The sequence below is a fragment of the Chanos chanos genome, chromosome 1 (assembly GCF_902362185.1).
Source record: "Chanos chanos chromosome 1, fChaCha1.1, whole genome shotgun sequence".
NCBI classification, from domain to species: Eukaryota; Metazoa; Chordata; class Actinopteri; order Gonorynchiformes; family Chanidae; genus Chanos; species Chanos chanos.
The window spans coordinates 37,767,072-37,786,488 of record NC_044495.1 but is presented as its reverse complement, the minus strand read 5'-3'; the positions used below and the strand labels follow the sequence as shown (position 1 = coordinate 37,786,488).

The 19,417-nt window shown below is 38.7% G+C and overlaps 2 protein-coding genes across 3 annotated transcripts; one reads left to right on the top strand and one right to left on the bottom strand.

Moving 5' to 3' along the window:
* The first annotated feature begins 387 nt into the window (after window positions 1-387).
* LOC115806534 (aminopeptidase N) lies at window positions 388-7,459 on the top strand. 2 transcript variants are annotated; one of them, XM_030767311.1, is made up of 20 exons: window positions 388-920; window positions 1,475-1,617; window positions 1,777-1,910; window positions 2,026-2,152; window positions 2,246-2,400; window positions 2,516-2,629; window positions 2,870-3,013; window positions 3,238-3,303; window positions 3,490-3,555; window positions 3,861-4,033; window positions 4,152-4,228; window positions 4,486-4,619; window positions 4,840-4,895; window positions 5,030-5,177; window positions 5,693-5,784; window positions 5,971-6,081; window positions 6,300-6,467; window positions 6,665-6,805; window positions 6,918-6,999; window positions 7,198-7,459. In XM_030767311.1, the coding sequence occupies exons 1-20, from the start codon at window positions 388-390 to the stop codon at window positions 7,348-7,350; spliced, it is 2,817 nt and encodes a 938-aa protein (XP_030623171.1). In that variant the 3' UTR covers window positions 7,351-7,459. The 2 variants fall into 2 exon arrangements, with proteins under 2 accessions (XP_030623171.1, XP_030623179.1); XM_030767319.1 differs by having other exon boundaries at window positions 1,765-1,910.
* An 8,848-nt stretch (window positions 7,460-16,307) lies between these two features.
* Window positions 16,308-17,263, bottom strand: LOC115823814 (mesoderm posterior protein 2-like). Its single transcript, XM_030787873.1, has 2 exons — window positions 16,499-17,263; window positions 16,308-16,361 (listed from the first exon to the last, which is right to left on the bottom strand). Exons 1-2 carry the CDS (start codon window positions 17,261-17,263, stop codon window positions 16,308-16,310), a joined length of 819 nt encoding a protein of 272 aa, XP_030643733.1.
* Between the last annotated feature and the right edge of the window lie 2,154 nt (window positions 17,264-19,417).

Below are 19,417 nucleotides of genomic sequence, written 5' to 3'. Positions count from 1 at the left end.
AGTTAGAGACTATGGGCCATCTGTCTCCACGCACAATTTGTGTGAGTCAGCTAGGCCCTCATCAATGCTCTATCATACTGCCAATCATGCACTCTCAAACATGCAGTTAAACTCTATTTGTCTCTGTCTCAAACTGTGAGAGATTTTCCCACGAAGAGCTGTAGTGCACTGTAATCATGAGCTCATGAGTTACAAATGTGTCAGCAGAGATGAGCTGTTGTGGTGTCTTATCACTGAAAATTCTTTCACACGTCAGATATCGGATGATTAACTGAAGCTTTTCTTCGTTAATGGCTTAACTATTCCTGTCTCTGGGAGGAGTATCTCCTCAAAGCATGAATAAAGAACTCCACTTTTGTAAAGCTTAGACTATTTAGCTATTGCAAAATGGGGAAACGTATCCACTGTAGTGTAATGTGTGTTGGCTGCACTCTTTTGGGAATAGCCTCGGTAGCCACCATAGTTAGCTTGTGGACCATACAGCTACTAGATCCTGAAGATACGCCTGAAAAATCATGGGACAAATATCGTTTGCCAGACACTCTGCTACCGGACAGCTACAACGTCACTCTGTGGCCTCGGCTCCAACCAAACAAAGACGGTTTGTACGTCTTTACTGGGAATTCTTCCATGGTCTTCAAATGTGTGAGAGAGACCAACGTGATCCTCATTCACTCCAACAAACTGAGCTTGACCAAAACGAATGGTCATCTAGCGAGGCTGTGTTCACTTGGCTGCAATCCAGTGCCAACTATATGGAAAACATGGTTACAAGAGACAACGCAGTATCTAGTGATTCAGCTGAATGGCTATTTACAAGTTGGAGAATCCTATCAGCTGCAAACTGAGTTTGAGGGAGAGCTTGCTGATGATCTAGCAGGTTTCTACAGGAGTGAATATGATGAGAACGGTGAAAAAAAGTAAGTTAAATGTTTGTGTCCATCAGCAAAAATTAAGTGCAGTTCTAACTTTATTCCTGTGCTGTGGGAAGATAAGCTAAATGAGCTGTAATTAATCTTGTAAATTTGTTTTGATGTGGTAAAAACAGGAAATGCTTTTACACGAAGGCCAGAAGAGCACTTCATGTGAATGATTGCTCTCTCAACGGCCTTGTTTCTGTTTAACCTTACTGTTAACAAGGTTGTAAAGAAAAAAAGGAAGAACAATCAGTGATTACGTAGATAGTGCATAAATCTATCTTTGGTCTTGTGCTGTTCTGGGCAATAAAATATAGCGTGGAATTTATGAGATGTTGCAGCGTCATCAACTCATGCAGCATGTAGTTTGGGGTCATAGGTAAGAGCTAGTACTGGTGATGTCTTTTACTGAGTCATAACTCTCCACAAAACTTATTTCACACAATTTCAAATATATACCCTTTGACTTATCCTTGGAGTTTTCACAAATGTTTTTTGAAGCTTGAGCCTTGAGGCCTAACCTCTGTTTTCTGCTGATGTTCATGTATCTCTGATAGGATTGTTGCCACCAGTCAAATGCATCCAACCCATGCCAGGAAAACCTTCCCCTGTTTCGATGAACCTGCGATGAAAGCCGTATTCCACATCACTCTCCTTCATCCACCAGGCACAGTGGCCCTGTCCAATGGGAAAGAAACTGGTCAGTTTGGCATTTAGACCTCTCAGCACTGCTTGTATTCCCAAAAAAATGGCTAATCTGTCTTCCTTATCAATCCATGATGCATTAGCTTTTAAGCATATATGACGTGATGCTCAGTGTGCGTTTATTCTCTAAATCCTGTTTCATTTTCACATTCAGAGACAAAAGAAATTACTGTTGATAGCACTGCTGTAATTCAGACCAAGTTTGAGCCCACAAAGCCAATGTCAACCTACCTGCTTGCTCTGGTGGTCAGTGACTACAGCAGTGTCTCATCACAAGGGGAAACTTTGGTAGGCTTTTACAATGTTTGTCCAAAAAAGAAATAAATCAGTATACCAACATATCTTTATATGTACAACACTTAAAAAAAAGCCGCTCAAAAAGATATGTGTTTGTTCTGTATAGATAAGAATATGGGCACGAAAGAAAGCGATCAGTGATGGACATGGTGATTATGCCCTGAACCTGACTGGACCAATTCTTACATTTTTTGAGAACTATTACAATGTACCCTACCCACTTTCTAAGTCAGGTAAGCTCATCTTGCTTACAGAACAGCTTATTATTGGGTTATGACTTTTTTGTAGTTGTTGTTATTGTGGCTGACAGATGTTTTCTTTTGAAGACCAGATTGCTTTGCCTGATTTTTACTTTGGTGCAATGGAGAACTGGGGACTGGTTACCTACAGAGAAACTAATCTTCTATATGATCCCGTGATCTCCTCAAATGAGAACAAAGAGAGAACAGCCACGATTGTCGCTCATGAACTGGCTCACATGGTATGTGGTTTCTTTGACTCCGATAATCACCTTCTCTCAGTCTCAACTTCTCTCAGATTTCGGTTGGTTTTTATTTGTGTGTGACTTGTTTTGATGTGTTGACATTTGACATTAGTGGTTTGGTAACCTGGTGACTCTGAGATGGTGGAATGAAGTTTGGCTCAATGAAGGATTTGCATCTTACGTTGAGTACCTGGGGGCTGATTATGCTGAGCCGGAATGGAATATTGTAAGTACATGAATGAACACACATACACATAAATACACACATTTTCATGTGTTTGACAAAATCTTGAAAAGCTGTGATTACAGACTTGAGGGAAAAACTTGAGGAGTGGTTTGTGCTGATTTCAATCTATGTGACGTGTGTGTTGGTAAACTTGAAATTTCATGAATATTGTTGCTGCAATTAAAGCATATGGGTTTTGTACATCTCATCCTTTCACTTTGCTTTTGTACTGTCTCACAGAAAGACCTGATAGTGCTGAATGATGTACACAGAGTGTTTGCAGTGGATGCCCTGGCCTCCTCCCATCCCCTGTCCTCTAAAGAGGAAGAAATCATGAGACCTGAGCAAATCAGTGAACTGTTTGACGCCATCTCCTACAGCAAGGTGCAGAGAATTTAAAAGTCCAGCTGTGTAAAATAAATTACAGCATTTGTATGCCTAGATTTGTAAGTCTTTGCTGTTGCTGCCAATACTTGCTCTGAATTGAATTTTTTTTTTTGAACATGGTCAAAGAAGAAATGTGTCTGTGCTTTAAATAATTCTGTGTTTTGTCCCCCCCCCCCCCCCCCTCTCTCTCTCTCTCTCGCTCTCTCTCTCTCTAACACCAGGGGGCAGCAGTGTTGAGAATGCTCTCTGATTTTCTCACTGAGACGGTCTTTGTCCAGGGACTAAGTGTGGGTTACCCATTCACATGTTTATACACAGTATTGCCAGGACACATAGTTTACTTGAAAAAAATGATTCTACAAGTAAAGCAGAAATGTGACTAATTTTCAGAGTGTTTGCTAGAAATGTTTTTAGCTTTTTTTTTCATTCTTTGAACACTGTGTTTTCAATGATTGATTATAATTTCATTTCAGACATATCTCAATACATTTGCATACAAAAACACGGTGGGTACAGACCTGTGGTTTTACCTCCAGCGGGTGAGTTACAACTAGATTTGGTCCTCTTTTTGTTTAACATACAGAATTTCAGTGTTTCAGAAAGCACACACAAATCATTTAGATACTGTAGATAGATAGATGGATAGATAGATAGAAACATTAAGTTGATAAATATGTAAGCATATTAAAGACCCACTCAAAGATTGTTAATCATGAACAAATAATAATGGCACCTCAGCAATAAAATAATTTTTTTACTTTCATTAACACTTCATCCCGATGCATCCAAATTTAATAGGAATATAATGTCACAACCTTTCCTGTGTCTAAATGACATCTTCTAGGCAGTTCAAGCTAATGGTATAGTTCTGCCCCGAGGCGTGCATGAAATCATGGACCGCTGGGTTCTGCAGATGGGTTTCCCAGTCATCACCATTAACACAAGTACTGGGGAGCTCTCTCAGCAACACTTCCTCCTGGACCCGGAGTCCGTAGTGGAAAGACCATCTGAATTCAAGTATGTATCAGATCCCGTCACAGGAATCTCGGATTGCCACTGTTTGAAACCTCAGGGTTTTTTTTTTCTGCATCCACTCATGACTCTATCTCATTTATTTTATTTCTGTCATCACTAGATATGAGTGGATTGTTCCTGTCAACTGGATGAAGTCAGGAGTTGTGCAGCCACGCACATGGCTTCTGAAGAAAAATGGTGTGGATACTATGAATCTGATTTTATATAACTCAATCAGCTTACTTATCATGTTTTATCACTGCAGTATCCACTGTCTGTTATGAGTTATAATAGTACAATAATGTCAATTGGTCTGTCATATTTCTAGGAATATGGCCACTGATAACAATGTGGAGATGAAAACCATTTTAAATTGGCCTTTGGACTGAAAGGTCTCCTAACCTAGAGAACTGTTACCACTCAGAATGTTGTCATGTTGTGTTTTAATCCTGCAGCCACAAACAGAGATATGAAAACATCTGTGGGACAGTGGTTGCTCGCGAACCTCAATGTGACAGGATATTATAGAGTTAACTATGACCTTGACAACTGGAATCGCCTTCTAGACCAATTGAGTAAAGATCACCATGTGAGTGACATGACACACAGGCATACACACTCAAATATACCTAAAAATGAATAAAGCAATGAATTATAATTAATAATTATTAAGTGAAAACACGTGGAAATATTTCAAAATTTGACCTGCGCCTACATTATGCCGTGATAAATTGACATCACTTTTTGGGACTTAAATAAATCTTATTTTGATCATTTATTAATTACTTGTCTTTGTTGTTTTTTCGTAGGTCATTCCTGTGATCAACAGAGCCCAAATTGTGGATGATGCTTTTAACCTTGCCAGGTGAACAGTGTGAATCTGATGAGTATTCATGCATGATCTACTGTACATGCAGTTACAATATCCATCAGTGTTTACTGTTGAACATTTCTAGTTTTATTAATGCTTTTCTAAAAAAAAGTTTCCTTTTTTTGTAGGGCAAAAATGATTCCTGTCAGTTTAGCTCTGAATACCATAAAGTATCTTTCTCATGAAAGAGAGTACATGCCTTGGGAAACAGCTCTTGACAATCTGGATTATTTCTACCTCATGTTTGATCAAACTGCCACCTATGACATCATGCAGGTTAAGTATTATCCACTCAACAAAAAAAACAAACAAACAAAAACCCTCTCGTTGCTTACTTACTTTTCAAAGGGATAACTTAATTAACAAACTGCCAGACTGATCTAACATCATATGCTACATAACTAGACATATCAAGTTCTTCTTTTCTCACATTCACTTTATCAGAAAATCAGGGTGTCCACTACTATCCTATATTTTAACAAGAACTTCAGAATTTCTTTTTCTTTGATGTGATTGCTCAGTGCAACAAAATATTTAATTTCATACCATTGTGTAATGTTAAATTTTAGAAGTTTGCACTTTCTTATATTATCCGAAGCAGCCAGAAGGAGATTGTATGATTTCCATTTTTATACAAAGTGATTGCATTGTGTGCTTTTACTGTATTATCCACTGAACTGTTTCGCTTTATAAATTGGTCGATCTTTAATGTCATTTTTTCCTTATTAAAAGTGTTAGTAAACTGAACTCATGTTTATTTGTTTATTTGTTTTCTCTTTATTCACTTGCAGAAGTATCTCAAGAAACAAATAACACCACTGTTTTCGTACTTCAGAAACTTAACGTCTGATTGGATGACCATACCTGCAGGACACATGGACCAGTGTGTGATTACATTTCCTATGAACAGATCGTTTATTTGATGAAATTGTACTTGTGAAGTATTTGATAATCACAAATTCCTTTTTTTTAATCTTTCTCTTTTTGCTCAAGGTAAGTGAAAACCCCAAGAACAAATCTTACAATTTCAAATAATTCAACCTACTTTTTTTGACATTTTTGCATACAGATATAACCAGGTAAATGCTATCAGAGTGGCCTGTAGTACTGGGGTGGAGAGTTGCCAGAACCTCACCACAAACTGGTACCAGCAATGGATGGATAACCCTGACCATAACCCGTGAGTGCTGGTCCTCTCCCCGTTTTACAAAACCTTTCATCTGCATGCACGGACCAGTCCTGCCAAGAAGCGCACCACATTTAAATAATCCCTACATAATAATAATATATCTCGACATAAAAAAAAATCTTGTTCTAAGCTTTGTCTGTCTTTTGTTGTACCTGAATTAGTCCAAACTTTGATGGGTTTTGATTTAATCTCATCGCGCTGTGTTTCAGGATTCACCCTAACCTAAGGTCCACGGTGTACTGCAGTGCTATAGCTGCAGGGAAAGCTGAGGAGTGGGAATTTGGCTGGCAAATGTTCAAGAAAGCCAGCATTGCTTCTGAGGCAGATAAACTTATGTCCTCCCTCGCTTGTACAAGAGACGAACTGCTTCTAAATAGGTTAGATAATGTTATCCCTTATCGTAACTGCAAGTCTATGCTTTGAAAGTGTAAACTTATATAAAAGGAAGTGAAGCGAAGGAGCATTTACAGATTTTTCGGAGGAAAAAGAAATGTAGCTTACTGTGTTTAAATATAAAAGAATGACTGTTGTAGTTATGAGTGTTTTAAGAATGTTTTGTATTGATTTAATTCAGGTACCTCAGTTACACCTTGGATTCAACAAAAGTACGGAAACAGGATGCCACCTCGGTCATTGTGTATGTTGCCAGTAACGTAGTGGGCCAGAGCCTTGCCTGGGACTTTGTCAGGAAAAATTGGAGATATATGTTCACAGAGTGGGTGCAGTTCACAGCGCACAAAAACACAATGCACCATATTTTTTGCTTATTGTAATAATGGTTGAACATAGAGTGAGCTGACACACTAAGGCATTTACTCTTTTCTAAGATATGGAGTTGGATCCTTCTCTTTTGCTAAAATCATTGGCGGAGTGACCCAGTCATTCTCAACCCAACATGAACTTGAGCAGGTAAGAAGTTTTCATTTCCAGAGCGTTTTTTGAAAGCATTTTAATTGTAAAATACACACTCCTGTGTGTGTGTATGTGTATTTCATGAATGTCTTACCCATCCACTGTGTTTACTTGCTAGTGTGAATGAAAAGCAAAAGAATTGTAGTTTGAAGTTCACCTATGTTTCATACTTTGATTGTTTTAAATGTCCCTAAGCTCCTCCAGTTCAAGAAGGAAAACTCTGGGGTTGGATTTGGCTCTGCTACTGCAGCACTGGAGCAAGCGATCGAGAAGACACAGGCGAATATCAAATGGGTGGCGGAGAATGAGAGAGAGGTTGCAGACTGGTTTACCAATGAGACTGCATGACAAAGCTATAGAGGATGAATTACTGCTAACAGTGACTGATATTAACGTCATCTTCTCTGGTTATGAAATGCACATGTAACCAAACTTGAATAATGGATATGTCCCTCTTTATGTTGTGTGTGTATGCATTCTTATATATATATGAGAGTTTTGACTTTAAAATCACATACACATCAGTAAACACATTATCCAGCATTAACATGTCTTTTACTAAGTGTTTCATTCAAATTTGGATTTTTTTTCTTTGCTCTGTGTAATTTAACAACAAAACATTTAAGTGTTGTCCCTTTATATTTAGACATATTTATTTGGAGAGTTTTTGAACCTGGTCTGAAGAGTCTGAATGTTGTGGCAGCTGTTTAAGTGCTCTCTCACTCCTGCTAGTGTTGGGGAGAGAGGAACTAATTCAGACAGATGCTAAGGGGAAGCCCAAGGTAGGAAGTGACTTCCCATGAAAAGTGTGACATCTCACCTTTTATTCTGCTGTTGTGTCTGGGAGGCAGGATACACAGTCAGCAGGGGCCCAGTCACCTCTGAGGGGGCAAATTTCCACCCCTCTGCCCTGATAACATAACTGTCCAACCCCACAAAAACTAACACCAACTCATTTTACTGTGCAGTGTTTTTTTCCTCTTACAGAACTGCCTTTGTTTGACAAAGCAGATACTGGTCTTGGTCTTAATTGTGTATCTTTGGAATTTGAATGTCATGCTACATGATACACACCGGGCAAGATTCAAATATACATTTTATTGTTTGCCCAAAGGTCTGGCGTCATAGAGACGATTTTGTTGTTGTTGTTTCTTTTGACTTGGTGTGAAAGGTCAAAGAGATTTAATTGGGTTAACAGGTTTTAAATATCTACATATCAGAGAGGACCTCTTGCGGGGCTAAGAGGCTTCATTTGTTTAGTTTCTCCCAAGACAAAAACAATCTTTTCCTACCGACAGTCTTTTACTCCAATCATCACTGACCACCCCGGGTAAAGGTCAGAAACTTCCAGATTCTATGAGATAGCTTTAATTAGCATGTCTCCAGAATGATGACAGAAACGTTTTTGATCCCCTTGTATTGCACTAAGAATTCACTGTACAACTGCATGCACCCAATTAAAAAAAAAATATACTTAGTCTAACACTTGGGCCACAGAATCCCAGGTTGTGACACAACATCAAGAAACATATTACATGGATAAAGCGGTGATTTCAAACATCTAAAATGACAACACATTCATATGCATATTCATAAATTAGACACTTCAATTAGACTGTATTCTAGGGGAAAAAATGAGGGAATGCATGATTGTAAAATTCTTTCATGTAATTTTATTGATTATAAAAGTCAAGTATAAAAATATAAATACTCTACTTACATTTATATGTACACAGTTAAATATATAAATAATTTACAAGTTCATGGCCACTTCTGACCAGCTGTCATGTTAAATGTTTTTACACCAAAAGTCTTTTGATGATTCCTTGCAAAATTGACAGAAAAGTCAATAATATCCTGCAAAGCAATCCTGGGGGATGGGTGTCAAGCAGTCCAAGTTCTCAGTGTAAGGCTGCAGGAAGCTGTCAGCAAAATACTGCAAAAAGAAGAAAAAACAATATTAGTCACAAAAACTTGATAAATATTCAAGTACATGAAACACTGGAGAACACTCAAACAAGCTTTTTGTGTGTATCAAATTCTAACAACTACAAAAAATATAAATTATAAAATATAAAATAAATAAAATATAAATTAGAAAATATAAAATAAAATTTATATATTACTGATGAAAACAAATGGTTTTTGAACTTACCTCATATGGGTATAGCATTCCAGCAAAGTTATCAGCAGGCAGAGCTGATCCAGGTGTCTCAGCTGATTCTGATGGGACACATGCTGAACTTTGCATTACTGTCTGTGTGCTGTTGCTGCTGCTGGTGCTGCTGAAAAACTGGGTCTGGTCAACGGAGCTCAGTTCCTGTTGGGGCCAAACATCTCTCATGGAGCTGTTCTGGTTGCGCTCTTGTACATCAGGATTGTACCCCATTGGTTTATCCTGGGATGAAGTTCCCTCGCTGGGGTTCAGCTGAGCGGACAGGTAGGAGATGTAGCGGATGGTGCGACGCAGGATCTCTATTTTGGTCAGGCTCTGTCCAGATGGAGCTACGGAAGGAGGCAGGTAGCTTCTGAGATGATGGAGGGCTTTAGTCAAGTCCCTCATCCTCAGTTTCTCCCTTTCACTGGCGTTCTGTCGCTTTTTTCCGGGATATTTGGATCTGGAACGGACGGGCTTTGGAGCTGGGAACTGTAGTTTCGGTTTCTTGGCAGCTTGGCAGTCAAAAGCAGTGGACTCCTGCTCTAAGACGGAGTCCCACCGGAAGGCAGGAGGAGACAAACCACAGGAATCAACAGATGATGTAGGAGAAAGGCTGCTGCAAGCGCTGAAGTAGCCAGCATCCGAACAGGCGGAGGCCAGGTCAAAATTACAAAGGGTCTTGCTAGAGTCCTGGAGCAGGATCTGGGATAGGTCAGTGTCCATGGCGGAAGTATTTCTGGAGCTGGAGAGCTAGACTTGTCAGTGAGAAGAGAGAGAGAGAATGAATGCTGAGAGACTCCAGGTTCCTCCTCAATATATGCTGGATGAGGAGGTGTGATGTGACACCCTCAGTAGTCATGTCACAGAACTTCAAAGAAGCAGAGTAGAGCTCACACCTGAAGCAGGGGGTCTCTGGGAAAATCCTCTAGTACCAGGGGAAGAAAAAGGTGAGAAACAGATGATTAACTGAACTGATATTAGTTATGAACATCTTACACATTGCAAGATGATGGAAACTTGCTCATTAGAAAAAAAACAAAAACAAAACAAAACAAAACAAAGCAAAACAAAACAAAGCAAAACAGATATATTCTTAATTGTCTGGTGCTATACTGAATAGCCTAACAAAGAGATTTGAGATAGTGATGGACTCAAGTAGTATGAGACATTTTTCTTCATTTAATTCCAGTTCTGTCATCCAAAGACCCAATATGTGTATTCAGTCAAAAGAACTTCATTTATATGTCTCCTTAAGCTTTTGTAATTTTGTAGAAGATTTTTACAACATGACTGAAATCATTATCCTCTGTTGTGACTTGTTCAAACATAAACTTGATTTTTTTCTTTCTTTCTTATTTCTCAAAGACTGTTGGGACCAGAGAATATTTTCAGTTTTGATGTGTGTTACACAAGCTTCATTCACAGAGTTGCACCTCCATATACAAAGTGTGTCAGCTGCAACGTGTCAGGACTTCACACTTTGTCCTGGCCCTTGGTGTTGTCCTGAGAACACACAGGGATTTTGCCTTTGTCACACCAGGCAGAACTAACTTCACTGAAAGGACAAATATGATTTTTATAGATATTAATGCAAGTTGGTGGAGTGGATATATTGGTAACTGAGGACAAAACTGGTGTCTGTGAACAATTGAAAATATACCATTAAAAATGATTGGTTATCAAAAATGCAACACATAAATTAAGTGTCTGACATGATTTAAAAGTGTCACATCTAGATCTAAGTTGTAAATAACTGCATGTGTTTGAAGCAAAAGCGAGGAAACTAATTATCAGATATATCTCAAAATATTACCACTACTTCACACATGGAAGTGAGACGTTAATGCACTTTCTAATTATATCTCGGGAAGCCAACTACAGCCACTACCAAACAAAAAAAAAACAAAACTGCTCTACAGTGTTCAATCAACATTTCAGTTCATTATGAGATTTACAGGTTCTGTGGTGTGTTTTTGTATTCTCAGTTGTTTCTATAAAACCATTGGTGTGATGTGACACCTTTAGCTGTCCGAATCCTGGGCTTGTGGATTGCGCTGACTGTGGAATGGCCAACAGCAGAATATTCCCAGAGAACAAAGTGTCACTTTTAGCTCCTTCCCAACAACGTGTCAAGCTGAGACAATTAGATTTCTAGCATACCCAGACCCTGAACATGGACAATACATTTTCAGAAGAAGGTTCCATATTTCTTTCCTCAGATCGCAGTTTGTGAATGAGGAAATGGAAAATTGGTAAGGATCACAGAATGAGTTATTTCAATAGTATTAAGTTTATCCAGATTTATAATGGTTTTCTGCTGTAGGAAACAAGGGCACAGTGATTGGGACAGTCAATAGGTTGGGGATCATGAAGACAAGATGGTAAACCTCCTATGTCAAAACTGTTCATCATGCCTCTGATCATAAGGTGAAGGGACTGGGAAGGCCATGGAAGACAACAGACTTCCTACTGGTCTCATGAAACGTGAGACCAGTTTTCTTTGGAAAACAGGAATATCTTGAGAAAGCTTTGCATTTGAAAACAAACAAACAAACGGATAAAGTAAAAACCCTTTCAAACTGTGCTTTAGTTACTTAAAAATATAATTTACTTTTCAGTCGGATGTTATTATGGTGTTGCTTGCCTGTTCACATCTCATATATATATATAGGCATTCAGTCAACCCTTCTTACCAGTTCTAGGTGTGTTCAAGATTCCCTTTGATTTTGACTGGTGATCAAAAGTTTATTAGCGAATCAATGTGAACTGTGTTTTGTTTTCCTGACAGGTCAGATGTTTATTTGAGATAAACAGACCCATCCTCTGATCTCAGTATAAGTTGTTTACTGAGCCTTTCCATTAGCACATGAAATGGACATTGATATTTGAATTCCCATGATAAGCAACACCTTAGCCCTGCAGTGACATGCATATCCAAGCCCATCCTCTCTAGCATTAGAGGATAATTAAGATAAGGATGGACGAAGCCAAAGCTTTTGAAGAGGGATCATCTGCTGCAGACATAGAGGCGCGAGGATGCTGCCAGTGTTGACGTGAAATTCATTAACAGAACAGCTCTATTTGTCTAGCTTAGGTTCATTACCCTCCCTCCACACACAGATACCTGCATCAGGATCTACAAGGGCCACCAAAGTCAGGTCAAGTCTAATGATCTGATAGTGTTTGGTAGGACAGTGATCATGAGGCAAACCTGATTTTCCCTAGCATATCATTATATTATACCACAAAAGATACATCCCACAGATCCACAGTAACGTGTTAGGTTCTGAAAACTAATGGGTGTTTACTTTATACCTTATTGAGAAGAAAATATTCATCAACTCTATGCTTTTTAACACTTTTTTAAAAAAAATGTATTGCTTTGCTCTGTGGCATTCGAAGTCTACTTCTACACACAGGTATGTGTCAACACTTCAGCTGAACTATTGATTTAATAATTATAATGTGTAATCTGTCCTCATGCAATACTAATGTCTTACATGCATACATCTCTCAAACATTGGTTTCTCCAGATGCTCTTCTTTTAGTTATTTATTTTTTACCTATTTATTTACTGATTTATAATTAAATGCCGTTTAATCCAAGATCGGTTTTGAAAGATTAGAATGAGGGGTACACGATCCTGGATCAATGGAACATCTTAGTTTGTTGCTAATCAGCAGGGGTTCCCAGAGGGCCTGTCAAGTTTGGATATAGCCTCTAAATACTCTATCAGGATCTGGATTAGTTCAATTAGAATGCAAATGACAGGGAGGGGAAACTAAGCCCTTCAGTTAACATCCAAAATAAGCACAGGTAATCATACTAGTGTGCTCTCTGGACACATTGTATCAGAAGGACTTGAGACATTTTTACAGGAAGTTAATATCATGGTTAATCCAGCTATTTTCCATGGCTAATATTATTTCTGCCCTGGAATTAGTAGTAGTTTGGTAGGAAAAATATGTTGTGTGTTCTATGTACCTCAGCATTCTCTTCAGTGACAAATAAAATTTCTTAGTTTTTTCCCAGGAATTTCCTTGTAACATTTACTGATTGACCAAACCATCTGATCTGAGGATGAGCTGTAGATTGAATGAAGATTCTGAGAATCTGTTGCCGATGGAACTGGGAGTGCGTAACCTTTAAATGGATGATTCTGCAGCTATGAACCTCTTCAAACATCTACTTTTCACCATAATCAGCGTGTACAGTTTTAAGCTCAGAAAATGTAACATTTTTATTTTTTTAATTTTTAACATTTTTTTCCTGCAAGTAACATGGAATGTCATGTCCATCACAAATATTCACTTTAAATTTGTATGAAAATTAAAAAATCCGAAAGCATATATTAAAAAAAAAGTAAGATTCAAATGTATTGTTATGCAATGTTTTAACTCATGGTTGGCTAAACAAGTCTACATAATGACTTCAAGAACCATATGCTGACACTGATGAAAATGTTCTTCAATATTTCTTTGCTGAATTATGATGATGATGTATATTAACATTTACTGCAAGATGTACATTTAATTTTATCTATGGCTAAAAGAAATTAATTCAATTTGAAATTTTATATACTTGAAACATAAAAACGTGTGTTGTTGTGGAAATGACACATTGCAGTGAAAATTACTGTATGTTAGTTAGCCTACTTAAACTGTAATTTGATTCTACATCTCATATTAAAAAATACAGTATTATGACAAACCATTGCTTTGATATATTAAGGCATAAAAACACTCAGAACTTGTAGCATCATTGAACTCCTTTCTTGAGCACGAAAGACCTCGAACTGGTAAAAGGACTTGTTGATAAAGCAGAGATTAAATATCTCCAGTTCACAGAAAACAACTGTGGTTGTATGCTGGTCTATAGTGGAAATGACATCTGTGTAGTTTTTGGACAAAATTGCCAACTATAAACGCGACTGGCCTAGCATTTATTCTTCTGCGTTGGTATGTCTGCGTCGCCCTGTAATGAAACCTTCAAAACGCTAGTTTGCGGTGAGATTTCTATGCAACTGTGTTGATTTCCTCGTGCATTACAAACGATGGAGTAATGTTAAATAAAATGTTGGACAGCAATGTCTGTAAAACAAGTTTTACGTATAAAAGAAGAATTTCTAAACTTTGGGGGACAAACAGACGGGGCTCTCAAAATAACAAGCGTTCAATTCGCTATGGAGGAGATGGTGTGTACGACAATTGAACCGATTGAGCAGAAGGAGGGTGATCCTACCAAGTGAACCAATCACAGTTGTTGTGGTCTGCTTCGACGCATGTCACAGCGACGCGTAGTTACATTTCTAGGGATGTGCGCGTCAGGCTACGGCGTAAGGTACGCGGCTATTCGACGCAGAAGTATAAATTGGGCTTAATGGTATGTTTACCTAAGTGTTTAACTTTTTTTCTTCTTTCTTTTCACACCAAAAATGAGCATGCTCTTCATCCCAGCCATATGCTACACTTTTAGTCTTTATTGACAAGGTTCAGTGTGGACAATTTTGATTAACCCTTTTTTTTGGTTGAAATGACACAACTGCTTGGGGATGGATATGTTTTATGGTGGGTATGTTTTATGACACAGCTGCTTGGGGATGGGTATGTTTTATGTTTTATGAGATAGGTATGTTTTATGGCTGCAAAAACAAAGCTTAGCATTAAAAATCTGGGCTAGGTGAAGGGTGAAACTAAGAAATCAAGGTAGCTACTGAACACCGCTGAAGAAGTCATATATATATACATACATACATACATACAGCTATTAAACACCTCTAAAACACATCATAAATATATGGGAGGCAGCTGAAGAAATACATACATACATACATACATACATATACATGTATTTATGTATGCATGTATGTGCATATGTTTGCATGTATGTATTTATGCGCATGCATTTTCAGAATCACCAAAGTATGTGGACCCTGATGACATAATGTTCAAAAGAACTGCTGTTAATTACGGAGAATTTTGGGAATGGGATGATTTGTTAACTAATCATTTTTGAGAATTGAGATAACGTCATAAGGAGAGATTTGTAGACGTCCTGTCACCAAACAAGTTTGTTATCTCATTTGCAACGAGGTCTGATGGGGGAGTTAGTATTGTGTATTAACAACCTAGCCTATTAACTGCCTTTGTATTCCACCAAATACCCAATTTGTATCAAACGCGTATCATCAAGCATTGATTAGGCCAAGTATAACACTGCATCAGCTTAAACCGATGTACTGTGTACAATGTACTGTGCTGTACAGCAAATAAATGGCATCCGGTCTTGTAGCTAACCGATTAGTATCTTTAATTAGTAGACTAGTGGCCTGTGAATTTATAGTTTTTGCTTAAATAGACAACATATGTGTGACAGCATTAGACATCGGTGATTCTCTTCTTGCCGGTTGCTAATATATCATTTGTGCATTATATGGTCGAAATTTATAAATTCAGAACTGGTCAGTAAACTGCAAAAGTGCGTCGCTGTGTATGTCAGACTTATCTAATCCCTCACGGTTAGCTGAGTGTAGTTTCTTTTACTCATTATAGCTGCGCAGTTTTTATTGAACCATGATAAGTAGCTGGGTTATGAGGAGAGACAGCTGTTTGCTGACACAACACACTACAGCTTGCTGTTAATATCCTGGCATTATTGACGCTTTAGTCTTCAAGACAAACTGAACTGTGCTACAGGAAAGTCAATAAATCTATATACAGAGGGGAAATCCCCAAATTTGGAAACATTTCAACTGCAAGCTTACAGTGGTATCAGAACGAATTGGGTCTGGTCTCTTAGTTGATACCGCATAAATAGGCTACTTTAACACCTCAAATCTTTTTTTTCTGTGAGGAGCCAGTAGGTCTACTTGTATATATAGCCCTCTGTTACTATAGTGATTTATTAGTGCACCCCTTATTGATCAGTGTCCCTCTATTTAAAATGCACATAAACACTATTAGTCCACTGTAATCAAAGTCATTTTATTATACATATTAATAAATTATTTTATTTACAAAAAAAAGATATAAAATATATTTAAAAGAATGATAAACAAATATATTACGATATATTAAATACTGTACAAGGTGATGCTGTACAAATAACTGGTTAATGCAGATCAGATGGAAGTCTTCATTGCAGAGGTTCAAATCCAGAACTCTGGGGTAAAGCTCTGGTAATGGACAGCTTTGCTATAGTCCTAATGCAGAAAGAAAAAAACAACAAGAGCACATAAGCAGTCTATTTAATTTAGGGCTAATTTAGTCACTTTAAACTCTTACATGACATTTATTCATACAAACTGATTGAAACAGATGATCAAATGTGATCACATACCTGACATGATGGAGATGTTTCTGCATACAGAGAGCTTTCAAGAAGAGAATCCATACTGGAGTTGAAAGAGTTGTCATAAGATGGTATGTCCATGCTGAACTGGTGATGTTCCATACCAATTTTCCTGAAGGAGTTTACTGGTCCAACAGCACCCTGACTTGGCCCTGCATTCAGTGCTATGTCTTCTCCTGATCCCCAGAAGCCTGGAGAGGAGGTGTATGGGCAAAACTCCTCTAGCGAACTTTGACTGGACATTTGGCATCTTGAAACTATCATGTCCTTCCTCTGACCCAAAACCTCTTCACTGAGGCCCAGTTGAGCGGACAGGTAAGAGATATAGCGGATTGTGCGACGTAGCGTCTCTATCTTAGTCAGGCTCTGTCCGGCTGGAGCGACGGAGGGAGGCAGGTAGCTCCTTAGATGATGAAGAGCTTTGGTCAAGTCTCTCATCCTTAGCTTCTCCTTCTCGCTGGCACTTTCGCGCTGTTTGCTGCGATTTTTGGAGCGACTCCTCCGCGGTCTACCTCTGGAGCGAATGTTCTCCTCACCCGGGTGCAGGGAGGTGGATGCCTTGGTTTCTCCAGACTGCATGGAGCGATTGGACTCTGCCGCTCCACTGTGGGTCTGACTGGAAGGTGAGAACTCCATGTAGGAGGATGAAGAATCTGCCTCCGGAGAAGAGATATTATAAAACTCTGAGTCAGAGCTGGGGCAGCTCCAGGTACACTGTGTTGTGTAGCCGAGCACAGGAGAAGTTAAGTCCATGCTGTGTGAGTTTGTGTGTTCTTGCTGGAGGTTTGAGAAGGTTTGAAGGCTGCTGAGTTAAGCTGTGTTTTTATATTGAGGCCAAGGCTCAGAGGTGTGAAATGACACCTCTGCAGGCCTCTCCAGGCCATCTCTGTCTCTGTCTCTCTCTGGAAGAGTCATTCCGGGGGGGGGGGGGGGGGGTGGAGAGGGAGACAGAGAGAGAATGGCGGGGGGGGGGGGGGGGAGAGAAGGGCCATGTAAAATGGAGACCACTGCACAGAAAAAGATGTGTGAACTTTTAACCCTTATCCCAAATTCAGCTGACTTGTCTAAAGTTTACAATGTACAGCTACTCTCTGATTGGAAAAAACAGAATGATAATGAATATTACAGAGAGAGAAACAATTACAGTAACTGTAGTAATATGGACAGTATTATTGTAAAGATGCTGATTAATAGTAATCAATTTAAAAAAATTAAAGCATTTTGGTAATTTACTGAAGCAGATAGACAGAGAGTGAAATAGATGTTGGGTTAATCGATGATTAGAGGGCTCCAGTTGGTGTGGTTTCCAAGAGACTGTCTGAAAATTCTCCTATCAAACTTTCATTTTATATAGTTCCATTCAAGTGACATTTAAAAAATAAAGACATTGTCTCTGATCTATTTAGCTGTTATTTGGATGTTTCATTGTCTGAAAGGAAATTGCAAGTCAAATGATAAAAAAAATGAACTGCAAGAAGAATATTAGTTCCAGTAACATTTATCATTTCCAGGTCTACAGTCAGAAATAATAGATCCATCCGTTAACTGGTATTGTATAAGCAATAAAACGCTGACACAGCTGTAAATTCAGTGGGGTCAGCAGTGTGCGTGTCCTCTCAGGTGGTCATAGAGTTGGTTGGGAGTACCAGGGCACTCAGATTACTCTCTCACAGGAGAGGTGTGAAGTGGCACCTCTAATGGGTCAGATTTAAGGCATTGGCACTACTCCAGTGTCTGTGTGAGAACCAGTAATGGAATCTCACACCAAACTTGTAAGTGGGATAAACAAAGGAAATCAGCAGCATAATGACATAATTAAGACTACCACATACCATGGCCGCTGTGGTTTGAAGAGAATCGCTTCAGTTCAATTTTCTTTTCTTATCAATGGTTTGTTTGTGTGTGTGTGTGTGTGTGTGTGAGAGAGAGAGAGAGAGAGAGAGAGAGAGAGAGAGAGCACACTACTGTAATATTGCCATTGAAGAACTAAGAAATGAGAAAAAGCCAAAAGCCCAAGGAATCATGTGTAGAGCAATATTTAAATCACACTTGATTCTGTTTCTGAAACAGACGTGCACAGGTCTCCCCACAAACTATTTCCCATTGTTGGCTTGTGGGAATTTTTACCCTCTCAGTGGCTCCCTTGTTTTGCCTGGCACCTTTGGGTGCTAATTTGTGGCCCCAAGTGTGTGAAACTCATGAGAACTAGTTTAGGAGCTTGGAGTCAAGGGAGTTCTCTGAACCTCTCTCCAGAGGGGTCAGAAGAGGATCTTTTTCTTATGGCATCTCCCCTTTAGCTTATTGAATAGAGACACATCTGAATCCACCTGGTTAGACCTATTTTCATTAGCCACACTAGCCACAATTTTACACTTTAATACACTAAGATGTACTTTTTAATATGGCAGTTACCTAACAATGTATCAGTCTTTAGGCAAATGAAGGTTCACTGAGCAGAGGAATTAAAAAGAGCATGGTCTCCCTTTGTTTGGTGATTCTTTTCTTTTCTGATGAAATTACACACCACTTCCTTTTTCACAAGGAGCCTCACATTTTACTAACTGAACCACAGCAAAATGTATCTTCTGTATTTCAGTGACAACTTAGTCATAACATTCCAAACCAAAATCAAAATCAAAATTAGCTGAATGTTTAAAGACATCTCTTAAAGCCTCAATCCTGTTTGTCACATATCTAGAAACAATACGTTTTTATTCTTATACGTTTTATACATAGTGGATGGGTGTGTAATGGACTGTATTCTTGGTGTTGCGCTCCGGTTGTTTGAGACCCCTTTTTGACCTTGTCCGACCCTGGGTTCACCTCTGGACAGGGTGAGACATGCTTGGGCTACAGACCCTTTGGCATTCTATTGAGTCTCACTAGGAGAGACAGTGCAGGCTCTTG